The following is a 23,206-nucleotide window of genomic DNA, read 5'->3' as shown; positions in this document are numbered from 1 at the left end:
CTATTTAAAGAGATACTAACAGAGCTTCAATTACATAAAGTTATATTTTATTCTATATCCAAAGAGATTATCTATTGTTTAGCAAATGCTATTATAGTACTTAGGAGAGTATTAGCACACTCACATTGTTGTGCATATCTCCAACAACTAAAGATAGTTGTTATTTACTTTTGACCTAAACAGGTCACCCTCAGTCAATGAGCATAATAAGGTTCCTAGTTTATCAAGGTACCTAGGTTTGGTGTGAGACTGAGTGGAGTAGATACAACTGGGTTCATATTAATTATATAATAAATCCTCACATATTACCAAGCCACCCTTAACCCACTTGTATCTATAATGGATGTTACTGAATTGTCCAACCGTGTTGGAACCCTTTCTCAAAATATGGATATAATGATCCATGGTCTTAGGGACTTCCAAGTTGAAAATCAGGAATTACGAAAATATATTAGAGATCATGTACCTACTCAAACTTTACCAACACCTCTTGTTTCTCCTGAGCCACAAATATGTCCACCTGAGAGATTTTCTGGAGACAGAACTCAATTTAGAGACTTTAAAAATTCATGTACTTTATTATTTTCATTGAAACCAAGAACCTATCCTACCGAAAGGGTTAAAGTTCTAACGGTAATTTCTTATCTCACTGGTGAAGCCAAGGCATGGGCTAATGCATACTATGAGAAAGAAGATCCTATCTTAAACTCATTAGAATCATTTTTTAATGCCATGTCCTTACTATATGAAGATCACGACAAACAAGCTTCAGCAGAAAATTCTATCAGACATCTGCGACAAGGTAGACGCCCTGTAGAAGAATATATAACTGATTTCAAAAGATGGGCACCTGACACACAGTGGAATAACCCAGCTTTGACAAATCAATTCCGTATTGGATTAGCGGATGCTCTAAAAGATGAATTGGCACGTGTGGTTATTCCTAAGGACTTAGAAAATCTTATGACCTTGTCTATATCTATTGATCGTCGTTTGAGGGAAAGGAAGATTGAAAGAGGGTCATCAGAATTATCCACCAAGAAAGCCTATAGCTCTCATTCAGTTTCCACTGTCCGTTTAACAGATGAGCCTATGGAGATAGGATTTGTCAAAGGTCCTCTTAAACCTGAAGAAAAGGCTAGACGAAGACAACTTAATCTTTGTTTATATTGTGCTGCTAAGGATCACGGAGTAAAGGAGTGTCCAATTCTGTTAAAATCAAAAAAGGGTAAGCAAGAGATAGCTCATTTAAATGAGACTGTTATAAAAAACTCATCTCACTTTACTCTTTCTGTTTGTCTACAGTGGGATCAACATCAACTTAAAGCCCAGGTGGTAATCGATTCAGGAGCAACTAATAATTTCATTCATTCATCCTTTGTTGAAAATCACAAGATTCCTATAATTAAAAAATTAATTGCATTACCTATTCGAGTTGTTGATGGTTCTTTTATCAATTCAGGTCCCGTTACCCATCATACTGATCCATTATCATTAACATTTTCATCAGGTCACTCTGAATTGTGTACCTTTGAGGTTATTCATTCCCCTTTGTACCCCATAATTCTAGGACTCTCATGGCTAAAGAAACATCAACCAAACATCTCATGGAATAGTGGTACTATTTCCTTCGACTCACCATATTGTAAAAAACACTGTACACAATCACAAACTATATTACAGGTTGATATCACAAATATACCAACAGAGTATTCAGATTTTTATGACGTTTTTGATAAGGTTGAGGCTCAATCTCTACCTCCCCACAGACCCTACGACTGTCCTATCGATTTAAAACCAAACAGTAAAATCCCTTATGGTCGTATATATCCACTCTCTGAACCAGAACTGCTTCATCTCAAAGGATATCTTGAGGAAAATCTAAAGAAAGGTTTTATTCGGCCTTCTACATCTTCAGCTGGTGCCGGGATCTTTTTCGTGAAGAATAAAGATGACAGTCTCAGGCCTATAATTGACTATAGACAACTGAACAATTGTACAATAAAAAATAGATATCCTTTACCTCTTATTCCAGAACTCATAGAGAGGTTACAGGGTGCTACCATTTTCACCAAACTGGATTTAAGAGGTGCATATAATTTAATTAGAATTCGCAAAGGTGATGAATGGTTAACTGCCTTTCGCACTAGGTATGGTCTCTATGAGTATTGTGTCATGCCTTTTGGTTTGTGCAATGCACCTGCAACTTTTCAGTTTTTCATTAATGATGTTTTCAAAGATTTACTTGACACATACATTGTCATTTATTTGGACGATATTCTCATTTATTCAAATTCCAAAGAGGATCACATACAACATGTCAGAACAGTTCTTTCCAGATTAAGACAGAACAACTTATATGTTAAGGCAGAAAAATGTATATTCAATTCTGACACTATTTCTTTCCTGGGGTATCATATTTCACCAAAAGGAATATCCATGGAGGACAACAAAGTACAAGCTATCACTAACTGGCCTATTCCAAAAAATAAGAAAGTGCTCCAGAGATTTCTAGGATTCTCAAATTTTTATAGAAAATTTATTAAAGGTTTCTCTACCATTGCAAAACCTCTCACATTACTCACCCGAAAGAATAACAAATACCACTGGAACCAACAGGCAGATGAGTCTTTTAACGCTCTCAAACATAGTTTCATTACCGCTCCAATTCTACAATTCCCAGATCCATCGAAACAATATACATTAGAAGTAGATGCATCCAAATTTGCAATAGGAGCCATTCTGTCTCAAAAAGATTCTTCTACCAACATGCTTCATCCTGTTGCTTATTATTCTCGGGTTATGAATTCGGCCGAAATTAATTACCCAATTGGGGAAAAAGAACTTCTAGCCATCAAGGCTGCATTAGAATTTTGGAGACATCTATTAGAAGGCGCAAGATTTCCAATCATCATATTTACAGATCATCGTAATCTACAATATCTAAAAACTAACAAAAGTCTTTCTTCCAGACAAGTCAGATGGAGCTTATTCTTTACTAGATTTGATTTTATAATCACTTATCGTCCAGGAGTAAGAAATACAAAGGCAGATGCTCTATCTAGATATTCAACTCCATTAACTGAGAGTTCTGAACTAAACTCAATAATACCACCAGAAAAATTCATTGGCCTCTTAATGGGAAAAACATCTATTCTCAAAGAACAACAACAGAATGATCCATTGATTAATGATTCTAGGATTCATAAAGGTAATGATGGATTTTTTTACCATGGTCATGCACTGTATGTTCCAGAATCTCTTAGGAATGACATTTTAGCTATGGCACATGATATTCCACTTTCAGGACATCCTGGTTTCAAGAAAACTCTTCATTTAATTCAAAGGGATTTCTGGTGGCCGCATATGATTCAGTCTGTAAAACAGTACATACAAGGGTGTGCTGTATGTACCAAATGTAAATCTCAAAGAATTCACCCTTATGGTTTACTTCTATCTCTTCCAATCGCTGACAGACCTTGGCAAGATATTGCCCTAGACTTCATCGTCGATCTACCTCCCTCTTCTAACAACACAGTAATCCTGGTTGTTGTGGATCTCTTTTCAAAAATGACACTGTGAATACAATTGCTGAAGGATTCATTCAACTAAAACAGATTTTACTACAATCTCAAGAAAGGCAAAAACGTTATTATGACTTAAGGAGAACAAAACCTCCTGAGTATAAGGTGGGAGATCTAGTTTGGTTGTCTTCTAAACACTTGAAGCTTCACATTCCCAGTAAAAAGCTTGGTTCTCTGTTTATTGGTCCTTACAAAATTATTAGGATTGTTAATGCTAATGCTGTCACTTTACAACTACCAAGTTCTTTTAAGATACATCCAACATTTCATGTATCCCTTTTGAAACCTTATGTTCCAGTCAGAGATCAACCCTTGACAACTCAAGTTCCGACACTCATTGAGGATGAAGTATCATATGAAGTTGATTCCATTTTGGATTCTAGATTCTATAAGAATTCTCTACAGTATTTAGTTCGGTGGAAAAATTATTCATCAGAAGAGGATTCTTGGGAACCATCCACTAACTTATCAGCCCCTAGATTGGTATCTCTGTTTCATCGCAGACATCCAGACCGTCCCAAACCCTGATCTGCGGAGCAGATCGTTAAGGGGGGTGTCCTGTCATATCACAGTAATTCCCAATCTCTATACTTCATCTTTTCCACGTTTCACTGTCCCTTTAAACATAATATCACATGACCGTTATGCCTTTATAAGCCCTCCTCTCTAATTCATCGATGCTTGGTAATTTGATTCACATGAGGAGTGATCACAACTTTCAAGAAGCTCTCTCCATTTTCGTCAAGTTGTTTTCTAACTTTATATCTGCAAAGTTCTCTTCAATCACAGGACAGCATACTTCATTCTGAAACGCTAACTGACATTCAGCGTGTCTGCAGTAGTTCGGCGTCTGACGTCATCAGCACTCCGGGAGTCAGTGTCGCAGCTCCTCTCTGTTGCCGGATTCAACACTGCTTCTCAGGACAACTGAATTGCTATCAAGCATAGTCTTCACAAGTACACGCTGGTCATGAAGTGTTGGGTATCGTACTAAACATAAAGTTATTGCTGAAGTTACGCTAATATAATATGTTCCTAAGACTGTATATACTAACTAATCAAGCTTATACTTATACGTTACTAATGGAAAGTGTGCATGTTTAACATCCTCTGCATATATCCTGGTTATTTCTGCATACAATACACTGCCATAACAATTCTGCTGCATTCATAAATAAGGTTGCATATGAACTTTACTAACCTGAACATTAAAGCATTGTACCTGATTGATAAGCTACAATCTATTTAAAGAGATACTAACAGAGCTTCAATTACATAAAGTTATATTTTATTCTATATCCAAAGAGATTATCTATTGTTTAGCAAATGCTATTATAGTACTTAGGAGAGTATTAGCACACTCACATTGTTGTGCATATCTCCAACAACTAAAGATAGTTGTTATTTACTTTTGACCTAAACAGGTCACCCTCAGTCAATGAGCATAATAAGGTTCCTAGTTTATCAAGGTACCTAGGTTTGGTGTGAGACTGAGTGGAGTAGATACAACTGGGTTCATATTAATTATATAATAAATCCTCACACTTACATAAAGACAAACAATTTAGAGGACCAAAATCAGCATGGTTTTACTTCAGGGAGATCATGTCAGACTAATCTAATTGACTTCTTTGATTATGTAACAAAAGTATTAGACAAGGGAGGAGCAGTTGATGTAGCATATCTAGATTTCAGCAAAGCATTTGACACCGTCCCACACAATAAACTTATTCACAAACTATATCTCCTTGGTCTAGATTCAAAAATTGTGAACTGGGTGGAATGCTGGCTTAAGGACAGAAAACAAAGTGTCTTAGTAAATGGAGTTCATTCAGCAGAGGGGGCTGTTACTAGTGGTGTTCCTCAGGGGTCAGTTCTGGGGCCTGTTTTGTTTAACATATTTATCTGCGATATCAGCAGGGCTACAGGGGAAAGTATGTCTCTTTGCAGATGATACAAAAATTTGCAACAGAGTGGATGTTCCAGGGGGGGTAGACAAAATGAGAAGTGATATACAACAATTGGAGGATTGGACAAACGACTGGGATCTAAAGTTTAACACAGCAAAGTGTAAAATAATGCATTTAGGGAAGAAAAATCCAAATGTTAATTACAGACTCAATGACACTTTACTGACTGTTACAGACGAGGAACAGGACTTGGGAATTATTATTTCAGATGATTTAAAACTTAGTAAACAATGTAGTAATGCAGCAAGTAAGGCTAGCAGAATGCTTGGATGTATTGGTAGAGGTATTTGCAGCAGAAATAGTAAGGTTCTTATGCCACTTTATAGATCATTAGTTAGGCCTCATCTTGAGTATTGTGTGCAGTTCTGGAGGCCATATCTTCAGAAGGATATTAACAAACTTGAATCTGTGCAAAGGAGGGCTACCAAAATGGTACATGGTCTAAAAAATAAAACTTACCAGGATAGGCTCAATAACCTAAATATGTATAGCTTAGAGGAGAGAAGGGAAAGAGGTGATATGATAGCAACTTTCAAGTACATTAAAGGGTTTAGTAAAACTGAGGCTGTGGGTATTTTACATAAAATGGAAAATTCAAGAACAAGGGGTCATGAGCTTAAGCTAAAGGGTAGTAGATTCAGGAGTAATTTGAGGAAGCACTTCTTTACAGAAAGAGTGATTGATTTATGGAATAAACTTCCTCAAGAGGTAGTAGCAACAAACACTGTGGGGGACTTTAAAAATGCATGGGACAAGCATAGGGCTATCCTACGAACTAGATAAGTTTATACTGTTAGGTAAGGTCGGGCAGACTTGCTGGGCCTATGGCTCTTATCTGCCGTCAATATCTATGTTTCTATGTTTCTATGTCTGTATTCGTATTGTCTGGGTATCTTATTTCTGTGTGTGTACTGTATCAATATCCCTTCAGGATCCAGTAGTCCCATACCTTCAAGAACTGATCGTGGTTGGCTTGTATGAAAGATGCTGACTCAGACATTCTGTATGTGCTTTTAATCTTTTCCATTACTTCTCCCCAAGTGGATAGCCCTGTTTTCCAATATCGGGACACGCATATCCTAGTAGCAGTGCATAGGGTGCGTATAAATGTATTTATGGCATTATTAAAGGGTTTAATATGTTCATTTAGCAGCGCTTGAGACATTGTCAGGTTTATTTTTTCCGATAGTACCTCGCTTAGTGAACCAATTCTTAAATTAGTGTTGAGCTCACTCCATCTTGTGCGCACCTTCCTGCATGTATGGCCTATATATTGTATTCCACACTCACATGTGAGAACATAGATAATGTGGGTTGGTGAAGGTTGGGGGTTAATTTGATTTTGTTTTATGTACTGTTAAAGGGAAAGTAAAGTCAAAATTAAACTTAAATGGATTTGATAGAGCATGACATTTCAAACAACTTTCCAATAAACTTATATTTTCATTTGTGCTTGGTTCTCTCAGTATCCTTTGTTAAAGAGTAATTGTAGGTGAACTCAGGAGCGTGCACGTATCTTCAGACAGCAGAGTTTGCAAGAACATTTATAGCTGGTATACATGGTTACAAACACTGCTGCACAGACTGCTAAATACACATGCACGCCCCTAAGCTCATATAATATCAGCCTCCTAGGTTTATTCTATAACAAAGGATACCAAAAAACAAAGCAAATGAGATAAAAGAAGTAAAATGGAAAGTTGGGTAAAATTACTGCTCTATCTGAATTATCAGCGTTTAACTTTCACTGTCAGTTTTGGTTTCTGTCTTTGATGAGGTTTTCCTAATTATTTTGTGATATTGTGTTTTTAAATTATACAAAAACACAAAATACTGGTCTGGATTACAATCACTTTTTACTTGCAGGAAAAAACATTGTATATCATTATATAGTCAAAAGCAGCATTACATGATATATGCACACAATGGTATAAATATACCTAACACTTGTGCTGTTGATACAAAGGGATTTATCAGACATATAATGTTCCCTTTAGTTATAGTAGCCAATTAAATTAAACTGATTATGATCACGTATGCACAGTTACTGATAGAGTCTCATTAAATAAAATCAGTTTCCCCTAAGTAATTCCTCTGGTATATAACATGTACAATGCTAAGCATCTTTTGCTATAAGAAAAGGTTTATCCACATGATGTGCACATTAAATATATCTCCCAGATGTCAATCATTTGAGACTGATGTTCTTGTTTATATAATCATCTAACACTCTATTCATATAAATACTCCTTTATTCTGTAAATGTAATTATTTTCTCCCCTATGTAAATCAAACGTACAACTCCTAACACTGGCATATTAATAAACAACACTGGGGGTGCTTTGGTGGTGAATGGTTGTGTAAACTGGTCAGTATGAGGACAGATTTGTATATTCCTGTGTCATGTTTGGATTCTATCACATTGATATAAGAGACACTAAGGTGCACATATATAGAGGAACAAATGACAGCAGGAGAACACTTCCAATCTGGATCTTTTATAACTGGGATTAGAAAGTATCATTTACAATAACATCCTTTTTGAAGCTTCTATTTAGAGAGTTTGTCCTCTTTAGGATAATTGTAAAAAGGTTTGTACACTGTGTAAATAAATTTTATTTCTGTGTAAATATTTGGTGTTTTGTGACGCCTGACTTCAATAAAAAAAACTTTTTCCACTTTCTAGACATGTGAAAGGTTTCTTCCCTTGTGAATCCTTTCATGTTTTCTCAGATTACTCTTATCTGTAAAACATTTTCCACACACTGTACATGTGAAAGGCTTTTCTCCTGTGTGACTCCTTTCATGTTTTCTCAGATTACTCTTATCTGTAAAACATTTTCCACACTCTGTACATGTGAATGGCTTTTCTCCTGTGTGACTCCTTTCATGTTTTCTCAGACTACTCTTTTCTGTAAACCTTTTTCCACACTCTGTACATGTGAACGGCTTTTCCCCTGTGTGAATCCTTTCATGATTTTTCAGACTACTCTTTTCTGTAAAACTTTTTCCACACTCTGTACATGTGAACGGCTTTTCTCCTGTGTGATTCAATTCATGATTTTTCAGACTACTTATTTGTGTAAAACTTTTTCCACACTCTGTACATGTGAACGGCTTTTCTCCTGTGTGATTCATTTCATGATTTTTCAGACTACTTATTTGTGTAAAACGTTTTCCACACTCTGTACATGTGAACGGCTTTTCTCCTGTGTGAATCCTTAAATGCTTTGTCAGATCATTCTTTTGTGTAAAACTTTTTCCACACTCTGTACATGTGAAATGCTTTTCCCCTGTGTGACTCCTCACATGTTTTTTTAGATCACTCTTTTGTGTAAAACTTTTTCCACACTCTGTACATGTGAAATGCTTTTCCCCTGTGTGACTCCTCACATGTTTTTTCAGATCACTCTTTTGTGTAAAACTTTTTCCACACTCTGTACATGTGAAAGGCTTTTCTCCTGTGTGACTCATTTCATGATTTTTCAGACTACTTATTTGTGTAAAACTTTTTCCACACTCTGTACATGTGAACGGCTTTTCTCCTGTGTGAAATCTTAAATGCTTTGTCAGATCATTCTTTTGTGTAAAACTTTTTCCACACTCTGTACATGTGAAAGGCTTTTCCCCTGTGTGACTCCTCACATGTTTTTTCAGATCACTCTTTTGTGTAAAACTTTTTCCACACTCTGTACATGTGAAAGGCTTTTCCCCTGTGTGAATCCTTTCATGTGTTTTCAGAACACTCTTTTGTGGAAAACTTTTTCCACACTCTGTACATGTGAAAGGCTTTTCCCCTGTGTGACTCCTCACATGCATTTTCAGATCACTCTTTTGTGTAAAACTGTTTCCACACTCTGTACATGTGAAAGGCTTTTTTCCTGTGTGATTCTTTTTATGAGTTTTCAAATTATCCATTTGTGTAAAACTTTTTCCACACTCTGTACAGCTAAAAGGTTTCTCCCCTGTGTGGGTCCTTTCATGAGCTATACGATTTGTCATTTGCATAAAACATTTGATACCCTCAGGACATGTGTGAAGCTTCTCATCTGTGTGAATTTTGTGGTGTTCTAGGAGATGAGACTTCCGTCTAAAGCTTTTCTCACATTCTGTACATTTGAAATGTTTATCTTTTGTATGAATCATTTGGTTAGACTGTAGACTTTTGTCTTCTTTAAAATGTTTTGAAAACTCAGTAAATGTTTGTGGCTTATCCTCAGGGATAATCATTTCACTAGATATGGCATAATTCTTGTCCTCTTGTTTGATGACTAAATTACTCTCTGTACATAGCGATTGCTGCCCAGTTCCTGACAATTCATCATCTTCTTTAAATATCTGCTGTGATTTCCCCAATGTTTGTGAATAGTCATTAGTGTCTAAAAATGTTGGAGTCTGTGGTATCATTCTGATGCTTGCTGTGGTGAAGGATGGATATGAACTATTCAGGTGTTTGTCTACATAAAAAGAAATGAAATAAAGAAAAATAACAATATGTCCATATAATATAATCCATTGAAATAAAAAATCATATTATTCGTTTATATGCAAAACAAAATGTCTTCCGTTTTTTTGTTTATTTTTACATTTATTTACCTATAAATCACAAATTAAAAAATGATGACAAAGAATGTTGCATAATGTTCTGAGCCAGTGAACAAGTACATCTGTATTCCGGGCAAGAGAGGTGGCATCCAACATCCTCATTTAACAGCGCACATACAGTCCTGCACGGCTCATGCTCAACCAGTTGGGTGAGGACATGATGTCTTTATTATCACATACTAATAATCAGTGTGAGATGTTTTCAGAGGGTAAGAAGCAGTGATTTTACAATAATTTTAAACTTTAGCTGTGGTTGTTAAATTTATATAAAAAGCCAAAAACTTTATTAGTTTAAAAATATTTTCTGCAAAATTAAGCACACAAATCAGGGGCAGTTCTGGGGTGGGGAACACTCACTGGGAACAAGGTAGTAATTTAAGTGTAGTTATGGGTGTTCCATGAGCGAGGTCAGAGCAGGGGAAGGTGGAGTTGCCGGTGTTCTGAGTACAGAAGTCTGGGGGTGAGGTTAGGCAGTTGTTAGACATGATCTATATAAAAGGACTAGGGCTGCAACTAACGATTATTTTCTTAATCGATTAATCAGCTGATTATTTTTTTGATTAATCGGATGAAAAATAAATTAATTAATTGTTTCCTATATTTAAAATAAAATCCACATACTGAGTGTTACAAATATAAACTTCTGACTAAAACTTTACATTAAAACAACTGTTGGTCCAACAGTTTAAGCAGCAGAACAAATATTTATAATTAAGCAAAACAAAACCACAAACTGTTTGTAAAGAGGTGGAAGTAGAAAGAGGGAGATTACCACAGTTTATAACATTCTGGTATTCACTCTTTCAGAAACTTTGCATTGAAATGCAAAAACGTCAACATGACCACGTGCTCCTGGCTGAGGCTGGCTCTCTTTTTGCAGCTATTTTGCCTGCAGCAGAGAAGAGGCACTCAGATGGTGTTGAGGTGCTTGAGATGCATAAGTAGGGTTTTGCCAATTTCACCAAGGTGGGATATTTATCTTTGTTAGTTTTCCACCAATGCAAGGGGTCTCTCAACAAAGTGAGCCTGGACTTCATTTTAACATAAAAATATCTTGAATATCTATATGCAGTGGTAAATAACCATCTATAAGGTTAGGGGGAAAAATATCTAGTCCACTCATAAAATAACAGATATATACTTACAGTGGTTGAATTTGGTACATATTTCAATTAATTAAAAATAGAAAAAAAAGGCAAAAGGGTTAAAGACTATATATCAGTAAAAGAACACAGCCTTACACATTTATCTATAGAGTACATATATCAGCAATAGCAAGCGAGCCGCTAAAAATTGTGCAAACAGGATATAGTGACATCAATTAATTTAACAAATGCCATCAATCTAGGCTAGGTGTAAATAACAAGCTCAGCATTATATCATGCAAAGCATAGTCCCAAATCACCTGATTTTAAATAAACAATCCAAATTATGACTCCTATTTTATTTCTGGGTTGCACATAAGCCAGGAGTAGTTGTAAACTTAAAAATAAACTTATAGTGTCCTAAAAAGTCAAAAGTAAAATGTCTGTAGATGTCCTTTTTAGGCTAGGGGCATAACCATAAAACACAATACCATGTGCAGGAGCTCATTTTTTTGTTAACCAGCAGGTGCTGTGCACAGACCAACTAATTGCAAACCAACTAATCGATTATGAGATTTGTTGACAAATATTTTCATAATCGATTATTATCGACTATGCCGATTAGTTGTTGCAGCTCTAAAAAGGACAGAGGGGGAGTAGTATTTTTTACCCTGATCCTCATCCCAATGGGAGTTGCTCCTTCTTTATAACATCACTGACACAAATGTACTTAAAAGATGCAGATATTAATATAATAGTTTATATTTGTTTAATGAGTGATCTATTCTATTTTCCCAGTAATTAAAGTCAGCATAATATCTATTTTACTCACCTAACACAAATGAGTTCATGCTGATAACAGGCTCCAATGTCTGTGCTCAGGAAGAAGGTTCCCTTATTCACTCCAGTTACATCAATACCTGATATCTCTCAGTGCTCTGGCCGTGTCTGTAAAAAGTATATTTAATGATATAGACAGATAATAATAAATAATGGTTCTGATTAACAGTTCGTATGGTATAATTAAAGGCACGCATAACAATTCATGTGATAGAGATCAGCTGATTAGGTTATTACATATGTGATATTGATTTGAAACAAGCATTTAGTACAGTTAGCTCTGTGTGTGTTACAGTTGCACCTTAAAGGGACATTATAGTCCAAATTAATCGCTCATGATAAAGATAGGGCATGCCATTTTAAATAACTTTCTAATTTACTTTTATCATCAAATTTGCTTTGTTCTCTTGGTATTCTTAATTAAATGCTAACCCTAGAAGGTTCCTATGAAAATTTCTAAATCCTAGAAGGCTGCCTTTTATCTAAATGCATTTGACATTTTTTCACAGCTAGAGGGTGTTAGTTCATGGGTTTCATATAAATAACATTGTGCTCATGCACGTGGAATTATTTAAGAGTCAGCACAAATTGCCTGAAATGCAAGTCTGTCAAAAGATCTGAGATAAGGAGGCTGTCTGCAGAAACAAGGTAATTACAGAGGTAAAAAGTATATTTCTATAACAGTGTTGGTTATGCAAAACTAGGGAATAGCAAATAAAGGAATTATCTATTTTATCAAACAATAACATTTTGGGTGATTACTATCACTTTAAATATGAATCTTCCCAGATCTATACAACATAATGGTAGAAAATATATTTATGAGTGGGGCCATATCACAACTTTACAAATATATTATAATCTTTGTTTGTCATTTATATGAAACAATATTTTCTCCTGAAATAAATGTTAAATATAATTTGTTTAAATATAAGTTAAATTGGATACTGCAGTATTGGTATTGTACTTCCTACTAATTCTCACTGTCAGACATTTTGTATTTGTCATGTGCTCCACCCCTCGTCCTTTAAAGGGACACTGAACCCAAATTTTTTCTTTTGTGATTCAGATAGAGCATCAATTTTAAGCAACTTTCTAATTTACTCCTATTATCAAATGTTCTTCATTCTCTTGGTATCTTTATTTGAAATGCAAGAATGTAAGTTTAGATACTGGTCCATTTTTAGTGAACAACCAGGGGCTGACTGGCAACTTTTGGCCCAGGGGGCAAGTACAACCCAGAGGCCCATGGTGCTGCTGCAACTCAACCCTCTGCCCGCCTCCTTCCCGCACCCACCCACCTACTTCCCGTCCCCATGTAATTTAAAACAAACATGGTAAAGAAAATGAAACAAACCACATGTTTAAAATAAATAATATATATATATATACACCCAAATATACACACATACAGTACTGTATATATATATATATATATATATATATATATATATATATATATATATATATATATATATATATATATATATATATACAGTGGCGTCACTAGGGTTGGTGTCACCCGGTGCGGTAAGTTATGGTGTCACCCCCCCCCCCAGAAAGCAGACACACACAAAAACACAGGCAAACACACATAGAAAAACTCAGACACACTTAAAACATACACAGATGCACACACAAACACTCGGAAGCACACTCAGACACACACACAAAAACACACACACAAAAACACTGAGACACACACACACACACAAAAACTCAGACACACACTTAAAAATATGTAAACTGCACTGCATTAATTATAAAGCGCATGCCTAGAGCTGCTCCCTGGCTCAGCAGAGCATCAAATGAAAGATAAACAGAGGCGAGCACTCTAAAAATAAATCACTAAAGAAAAGTTTTAGGTGCAAACTATGAAAATTCTGCTCTCTGACTCTGTTCCAAGCCTGTCAGTGCACAGCCCCGGGCCGCGTGCCTACCGCTTCTTATGGCCAATCACCTCTGCACTCTGCCAACCCCCAGACCCCCGCCCGCCCTCCTACCTGTTCAGTGTGCACTTAGTGTACTGTAACCGTAATGGTCTGGTGGGCATCATACGTGGCTCCTTCATTTTAAAGACAGTGTCAAACAGTCATGCGGTCAGGTGCCAGGCATCCCCTCACGATTTCCCAGTTCCCGTTTAGAGAGACAGCACAGCAGTGAGTGACTCCACTGCTCCACATGTCACTGAGCAGTGAGCACAGATAGGCAGGCAGGTTTAGGCTAGCAGCGCAACTTTGCAAGCCCCACAGCATGCCCACAACATTCATAGCGAAATTGGGCAGGGGAGAAGCAAAGTACAAACAAGCAAAAGCAGCCGGGAAAACTATTTTTTGAAATTGCAGCACTGGCTCAAGGGGCAAAATTGTGTGTCTACATCTTCCCCAGTCCCACCAATGTTCACAAATGCCAGCCCCTCTAATAAAAAAAATCTATGCATCTCAACATTGTATTTTTTTGAATTTCAATAAAAATTAAAAAAAAAAAAAAAAAAAAAAAAAAATTTTTTTTTTTTTTTTTTTTTGGTGTCACCCCCTGGAGGGTGTCACCCGGGTGCGGCCCGCCCCCCCCCGCCCCCCCCTAGTGACGCCACTGTATATATATATATATATATATATATATATATATATATATATACACACACACACACACACATAGACACACACACTTATACATGCACACATATAAAAGTTTAATATTCTCTACAGACTCCCCACAAACTAATTAAAAAGGGGGAGGTGGCATTTAACTCATAAATTGTTGCAAGTCTATTGGGGACAGAACACAACTTTTTTATCAAACACATGCACTAATCTACCTTTAATAATTGTTAAATAATTTAATATTGACACAATTAATGGCAAGTATAACACTAGGATAACTTATAAGAGAATCTTAGTACATGCCAACAATTGAACCACCTACTGAAAATCTAGATCTCCAAATTAATCCAATATGGATTGTACCTTCACAGCTTTATGCAAAATTCAAGATATATACACAAGTAATGTCACAAGATAAACCTTATTTATCAAGACAAGAGGCCACACAAAGAAAATAATATAAATATCATTGAATCAATATATTATAAATCAACAAAATGTTCACACATTAAAGAATCCATGATCATCCCAATTCCCAAAACAAAACCATTTTCTGTTAATACCTAATGCTTATTCATTATTTCAAACTCTACTTACTTGTAGAGTATTGTTATATACTAATCTCAAATTCAAATTTGCCAAATTGCTTGTTATTAATTTTAAAACTTAAGTTATACAATTCTTGACTGTATCAGAAATAATAAATTGCCTGTATTGCAGTCTTCAGATTTAACAACCAAGATGGGTAAATTAATATATAATCCCCATTAACTCGACAACAAGTTACACAGCTGAGCTTTCCCTGACTGAAAGTAATTTCAGTTGACACCTCCATAATATTGTTTAGATTGAATTAGAAAGTTTAGAGCAGTGAATGAATAAAACATAACATGATCATCATCACTGGTAAGTGGTGAGAAGGGGATGTTTGCTAAATTGCTCACCAGACGACACCGTCAACCTGTGACCTGACCACACCGGCACACCTCTCCACCAGGATCTCAACTCGCTGGCGCTGCTTCCCTCTTTCTCAGCACTGAGCTCTCCCTCACGACAATCTTTTCCCGAATCCCGCGTGGCTGTATGCAGCTGAAATTAGATGCTGCGCCTGGGAGGACTGACTCTGGGTGGGAGGAAGAGTCAGACGGAAGTGAGTGTCAGCGCAGAGTGGGAGATTGTTCATTGCAGCTACACGTCACGTGAGGCCCGCCCCGACAGTGGCACTGATCATGATTCAGTTTCCCAAGTCCCTCCCCATGATTCAGTTTCCCAAGTCCCACCCCCCTGACCACAGGCCGGCCGGATCTATTTCCTTACATTGGATTTAGGAATTGGATTATTCAGAAAGGCTGCACGCAGCAACCAGCCCACTTATTTATTTTAATTTACTACATACAGCGACCGTAAGACTTAATAATACTTAGTCTCACGGCCGCTGTACACTGTATGCATTGATGCAACTAAGCAAGTACTGTTACTGAGTCTGACTGTACTACTGTAAGTTACTGTCCCCTGCTCTGCAGAGGCGGCCTGGCGGCCCATTTTACACTGCATCAGAGAGGCCCGGGGGGCAATTGCCCCCCCGCCCCCCGGCCCAGTCCGCCCCTGTGAACAACCTAAGTTGTTCTTGCTGATTGGTGGATAAATTCATCCACCAATAAAAAAGTGCTGTCCAAAGAACTGAACAAAAAAAAAGCTTAGATGCATTCTTTTTCAAATAAAGATAGCAAGAGAACGAAGAAAAAATTATAATAGGAGTAAATTAGAAAGTTGCTTAAAATTACATTCTCTATCTGAATTGCGAAAGAAAAAATTTGGGTTCAGTGTCCCTTAAGCTTCTCTTGGTCAATACTGTGTTGTCTTAAATCACACTGCAATTGGGTATGAGAGAGATAGGCACTAAAATGTTAATTTCAATTGCTATCTGAGATATAGAAAAGAAAAGGAAGTGTTTGTGGTTACATAGAGTAATAACATAATGAGATATGTTTTTTGACAAGTTCAGTCCATTGAAAAGGACCATAACATATAGAATTACAAAACTACAGATGCATAGTAAAAATACAATGCAATAAAACTTACTATGAATTTAAAAAGAGAAGTAGATTGTTTGCTGATAAATGTAGTTCTGCACCTGTACCATGTGACAGCTATCAGCCAATAACAGACTCATATTTTTATATAATGTGAATCCTGCATATGCTAAGTAGGAGCCGCTGCCTCAGATCATTTAAAAGGCTGTGTACAATTTAATAATGAAAATAAATTACAAACAGCAAACAGTTATTTCACATAAAAACTAAAGCTAAAGGTGAAATTTCCCATACACTTTATACTATTTTATACACCGGTAAAACAAGTCATTAGAAACACATTAAAGCAGGGGTGCTCACACTTTTTTGTGCTGGGGTCTACTTATTAAATGAGCAGCGCAAATAAAGATAATGAAGAAAAACTGATAATAGGATTAAATTAGAAAGTTGTGTGAAATTGCTTGTTCTAGATCTGAATCAAGAAAAAAATAAAATGTGTTTCATATCCCTTTAAGGTTGCATGATTTAGCAACACATGGATGTGCAAAAGCATAAAGATACAACAGATTAATCCTGAGGACAAAAGTAGCACTGACTTTAATTTGGGTTAACAGGAGCAACCCCTTGTGCCTTATTACAAACACTGCATTCAAATGACTGCCACGGACCCCCTTTACTTTGTGCCGTGGGCTTGGCCTGATATGACCCAGTGAGGCTCACACAAATAAATCTCAATAGCGCGCCATGCAGAACATTTCTTACTGGGTCAACACGTTCATTTGCCAGAAGTCAATCAAATTTGTTCCTTTAGCAGAGCACAGCAGCCTCCGCTTACCCTCCTAACGATACTATATTGCCATATCCATTGGGTGAGTACTCAATCAACCATGCTTTTGATAGTCCAATTGTGTTGTTGTTCAAAAATCATCTACATTGATTGGTTGAAATTGATGTCACTTAAGATCCAATCCTGTAGCACTTTTAATGTCCGACCATCAGACTGTTTAATGACCTGCCCCTCACACACTGCGGTAGATAAAGCGGTATCCCTAGCAACCATACTCTACTCACGCCCCAGTGTTGAGATCGTGTAACTTGACCACATTATTATCATCACATCGGCCGTGATCTACCAGCAGTGCCTTCAGGATCTATTGGTAAATCCTGATCTACCTATTGGGCCCCCCTGCATTAAAGGGACAGCAAAGTTAAAATTAAACTTTTATGATTCGAATTTAAACAACTCTACAATTTCCTTCTATTACCAAATCTCCTTTATTCCCTTTGTGGCAAAGGTGCTGATTAGTGGTTGCACATACAAGCCTCTTGCCATTGTCTCACCTTATGTGCTCAGCTAGCTCCCAGTAGTGCATTCCTGTTGCTTCAATAAAGGACATCTAAAGAATGAAGCAAAATATCATAATTGAAGTAAAATGGAAAGTTGTTTAAAATGATATGTTCTATTTAAATAATGAAAAACATTTGGGGTATCTTGTTATTTTAAGAGAACAACAAATGTACAGGACACTGTCCCTTTAAGTCTGTGATCATGTGACACAAACAGCAGCAGCTGCAGGTGCAGAATACACTCACTAAGGTCTTTACTAACAACAAGAATCAGTCACAGATCAGTGGGATAAACGTTCTGATGATAAACAGGTGCAGCTAATAGAAATAAGAAATGTATTATAAAATAACCTCATTAGAAATAAAATAATATGCAGATCACAAGATATTTATGATTAGATCAGTAAATGTGATGAGACTGATACAACAGGGCCATAAGCTGAGTGATATTTATTACTGGAGCAAATAGCAGCTTCACACTAATATTAAATGAAAATGGTTTATCTGGGCTCTACAGTTAATTATAAACCTATAGGGAAATACAGGATTCTAATTGGCTGATACTTAAAAATCTATTGCTCATTGGGTAACAGGAACAAACCCCACAAATGTATTAATGGACAGACTTCCTCAAGCTTCAAAATATTGTTTGGTTCTGTTACAAACATTCATTTTACAAAGTGCTACAAATTATTATGTATTCAATTGAGCTTTTTAATGGAAAAACTAAACAATAAATTAAATTTACACAGCATGAAAAATATAGAAAACAAATTAAATAAGTACAGTTAAGTTTTTTAATATAAACTCAGTTTCTTATATTAAATGAAATAGTTTATCTTTATCATAACAAAATACAGAACACTATTTTCTCATCCTATATTATAAAAGGCCAAGTGTTTGTCTGAAGCCGTCATGCGCAGTAGAGACAAACACTTGGCCTTGAGATAGGGAGCGCGAGGTACACAAACAGCTGTGAGGTCTGGGGGAGCGCGAGGTAAGCTACTCAACAGCTGTGAGGTCTGCTGCGTAAGAAGCGGCCACGCGCTCCCCAGACCTCACAGCTGTTTGTGGCCGACGGGAGCGTTGCGATGGGGGCGTGGCCGGGCGTCACGAGGGGCATGGCCGGGCGTCACGAGGGGCGTGGCCTGGCGGGTGTCGCCGCGATGGGGCGTGGCCGGGCGGGGTCCCGCGATATGAAGACAGAGAGAGGGAGCAGGAGAGGGGGGGGAGAAGGGCCAAAGAGGGGGGGAGAGAGCCAAAGGGGGGGAGAGAGCCAAGGAGGGGAGCCAAAGAGAAGGGGGGGGAGCCAAAGAGAAGTGGGGGGAGCCAAAGAGAAGGGGGGGAGCCAAAGAGAAGGGGGGGAGCCAAAGAGAAGGGGGGGAGCCAAAGAGAAGGGGGGGGGGAGCCAAAGAGAAGGGGGGGGAGCCAAAGAGAAGGGGGGAGGCAAAGAAAAGGGGGGAGCCAAAGAAAAGGGGGGGAGCCAAAGAAAAGGGGGGGAGCCAAAGAAAAGGGGGGGAGCCAAAGAGAAGGAGGGGGGGAGCCAAAGAGAAGGGGGGGGGAGCCAAAGAGAAGGGGGGGGAGCCAAAGAGAAGGGGGGGGAGCCAAAGAGAAGGGGGGGGAGCCAAAGAGAAGGGGGGAGAGCCAAAGAGAAGGGGGGGGGAGAGCCAAAGAGAAGGGGGGGAGAGAGCCAAAGAGAAGGGGGGGAGAGAGCCAAAGAGAAGGGGGGAGAGAGCCAAAGAGAAGGGGGGGAGAGCCAAAGAGAAGGGGGGGGAGAGCCAAAGAGAAGGGGGGGGGAGAGCCAAAGAGAAGGGGGGGGGAGAGCCAAAGAGAAGGGGGGGAGAGCCAAAGAGAAGGGGGGGGAGAGCCAAAGAGAAGGGGGGGAGAGAGAGAGCCAAAGAGGAAAAAGAGCCAAAAAGGAGAGAGAGCCAAAGAGGGGGGAGAGAGAGCCAAAGAGGGGGGGGGGAGCCAAAGAGGGGGGGGGGGAGAGCCAAAGAGGGGGGGGAGAGCCAAAGGGGGGGGGAGAGCCAAAGAGGGGGGGAGAGAGAAAGCCAAAGAGGAGAGAGAGCAAAAGAGGGGAGAGAGCCAAAGAGGGGGGGGGAGAGAGCCAAAGAGGGGGGGGGGGGAGGAGAGCCAAAGAGGGGGGGAGAGAGCCAAAGAGGGGGGAGAGAACAAAAGAGGGGGGAGAGAGAGCAAAAGAAAGGAGGGAGAGAGCCAAAGAGGGGAGAGAGAGAGCAAAAGAGGGGAGAGAGAGAGCAAAGGAGAGGGGGGAGAGAGAGCAAAGGAGAGGGGGGAGAGAAAGCAAAAGAGAGGGGGGAGAGTGCAAGGGGTGGAACCGTTGTACTGCAAAATATGGCCCGTGTACACGGGCTTTAGTACTAGTCATTATATAAAACACAACAGTGTGATAAAAGAATAAAGATTTATGTCAGGTTTTGCATATTACCGTTTAGCAAAAGCTCTGTAAGTATGCAGTCTCTCTGGTTCCTCCTGTGATATCACTCAGTGTTACACAGATATTTATACTAATGTGGGAGTGTCACCTTTCTCTGTGTGACTCACATGAGTACAACTTGTCAGTTGGGAGACAATGAGAGGGTCACACCTGTGCTTTTGTTCTCATATAGATTGTCCCCTCTGGTGTCACATGAATACAGAGTCCCTGCCTCCCCCTCAGGGTGTGATTATCATATGGATAAGTGAGGAGGAAACAAATGGTTTATTTAAATGTGAGAGATTTTTCTGTTGTGTCCTAAAATATCTTAGCATACAGCATTATATTATGTTTTTATTGATGGAAATTGTTATTTTAACAGAACTTAGTTGCAAACAGATGTATAATATTAACCTGTTATTAGATACAATGCTAAGTATTTCAATAGCAATAATGTGACCCTTTCAATCAGCTAGATTACGAGTTTTGCGTTATGAGTGAAAAAGCAGTGTTATGGCTCTTTTTCACTACCGCTGCTATTACAAGTCTTGTAGGTATAGCTGTACCGCACACCTGTTTGGCCGTCACGCAAAGTAACTACCGCACCTTTCAAAAAGTCCTTTTTCAATGGGACTCTTATAGCGCCTCCCATAGCGCCGGTATTACGAGTTTGCCTGTCTGGCCAAAAAGTAAGCGGTACAGCTTATAACTACAAGATCTGTACCGCCATCTAAAGTCAGTAGTTATGAGTTTTATGTTACAAAGCTGTAACATAAAACTCATATCTAAAGTATTACAAAGTACACTAACACCCATAAACTACCTATTAACCCCTAAACCGAGGTCCTCTCACATTGCAAACACTAAAAAAAATGATTAACCCCTAATCTGCCGCTCCCGACATCGCTACCACTATAATAAACATATTAAACCCTAAACCGCCGTACTCCAGCATCGCAAACACTAGTTAGATATTATTAACCCCTAATCTGCTGCCCCCAAAATTGCCGCCACCTAACTACACTTATTAACCCCTAATCTGCTGCCTCCAATGTCGGTGCCACTATACTAAAGTTATTAACCCCTAAACCTAACCCTAACACCCACTAACTTTAACATAATTAAAATAATTCCAAATAAAAATTAGAGTTAATACCTAAATTATTCCTATTTAAAACTAAATAAATACTTACTTGTAAAATAAAACCTAAGCTAGCAACAATATAACTAATAGTTATATTGTATCTAGCTTATGTTTTATTTTTATTTCACAGGTAAGTTTGTATTTATTTTAACTAGGTAGATTAGTTAGTAAATAGTTATTAACCTATTATCCTTTTAAGTCAGGGCTGCCCTCTGTGCTACTTACTGTGCGCCCCCTGCACTAATTCCCGTGCGCCCCTCTGTGCTAATTCCCGTGCGCCCCTCTGCGCCAATTCCCGTGCGCCCCTCTGCGCCAATTCCCGTGCGCCCCTCTGCGCCAATTCCCGTGCGCCCCTCTGCGCCAATTCCCGTGCGCCCCTATGCGCTAATTCCCGTGCGCCCCTCTGCACCAATTCCCGTGCGCCCCTCTGCGCCAATTCCCGTGCGCCCCTCTGCGCCAATTCCCGTGCGCCCCTCTGCGCTAATTCCCGTGCTCCCCTAGATAAAGCAGGACTGATAGGTCGGGAAAAAAAGAGTCGTAAAACTTGCCCTGTGCAGCTGGACATTTGTTGTAAATATTATTATTTGTGTGTTTGACAAAATGTATACGCAGCCCCTGTGAGTTAGGACCCATCACTGCCCTGTGCTACTCCGGGCAAATCTGACCATAATGCAGCTAATCATTCCCATACATTCATATCTACACATATATTTATTTATAATATAACACTTTAGCTGTTGTCTGATTACAAATGAATAAACTACACCTGTGTGATGACTCGTGAGCTGCACATTATACACATTACATGATACTCAGTGTCTAATACTGATTTATATAACGTTTTATCTTATTCCCCTGCCCTGTGTGTAGCTGCTGTAAATGACTAACTCATAAACATAACTTGTGCTACAGTTGTGCTTCTGTGTGTATTAACCCTTTACTGGCACAGAGAGCAGCACAGTGTGTATTAACCCTTCACTAGCACAGAGAGCAGCACAGTGTGTATTAACCCTTCACTGGCACAGAGAGCAGCACAGTGTGTATTAACCCTTTACTAGTACAGAGAGCTGTGCAGTGTGTATTAACCTTTCACTAGCACAGAGAGCAGCACAGTGTGTATTAACCCTTCACTGGCACAGAGAGCTGCACAGTGTGTATTAACCCTACACTGGCACAGAGAGCAGCACAGTGTGTATTAAACCTTTACTGGCACAGAGAGCTGTGCAGTGTGTATTAACCCTTCACTATCACAGAGAGCAGTACAGCGTGTATTAACCCTTCACTGGCACAGAGAGCAGCACAGTGTGTATTAACCCTTCACTAACACAGAGCAGTACAGTGTGTATTAACCCTTCACTGGCACAGAGAGCAGCACAGTGTGTATTAACCCTTCACTAGCACAGAGAGCAGCACAGTTTGTATTAACCCCTTCACTGGCACAAAGAGCAGCACAGTGTGTATTAACCCTTCACTAACACAGAGCAGCACAGTGTGTATTAATCCTTCACTGGCACAGAGAGCAGCACAGTGTGTATTAACCCTTTATTAGCACAGAAATCAG

At 38.6% G+C, this 23,206-nt stretch overlaps 1 protein-coding gene across 1 annotated transcript in view; it reads right to left on the bottom strand.

The window, feature by feature from the left end:
- Positions 1-7,393: 7,393 nt before the first annotated feature.
- The window catches only part of LOC128659996 (oocyte zinc finger protein XlCOF6-like), a 40,868-nt gene continuing 25,055 nt past the window's right edge, over positions 7,394-23,206 (bottom strand). Inside the window, exons 2-4 of the mRNA XM_053713589.1 lie at positions 18,062-18,117; positions 12,077-12,192; positions 7,394-10,011 (exon numbers count right to left, since the gene is read on the bottom strand). Of these exons, the coding sequence (XP_053569564.1) occupies positions 8,237-10,011; positions 12,077-12,095 (1,794 nt within the window). The 5' untranslated portion in view covers positions 12,096-12,192; positions 18,062-18,117 and the 3' untranslated portion in view covers positions 7,394-8,236. The remainder of the gene's footprint in view (positions 10,012-12,076; positions 12,193-18,061; positions 18,118-23,206) is intronic.

This window comes from Bombina bombina, chromosome 5, assembly GCF_027579735.1.
Source record: "Bombina bombina isolate aBomBom1 chromosome 5, aBomBom1.pri, whole genome shotgun sequence".
In the NCBI taxonomy this organism is placed as follows: Eukaryota; Metazoa; Chordata; class Amphibia; order Anura; family Bombinatoridae; genus Bombina; species Bombina bombina.
Note: the sequence above shows the minus strand (reverse complement) of the source record. Positions and strands in the feature narration are given on the sequence as shown.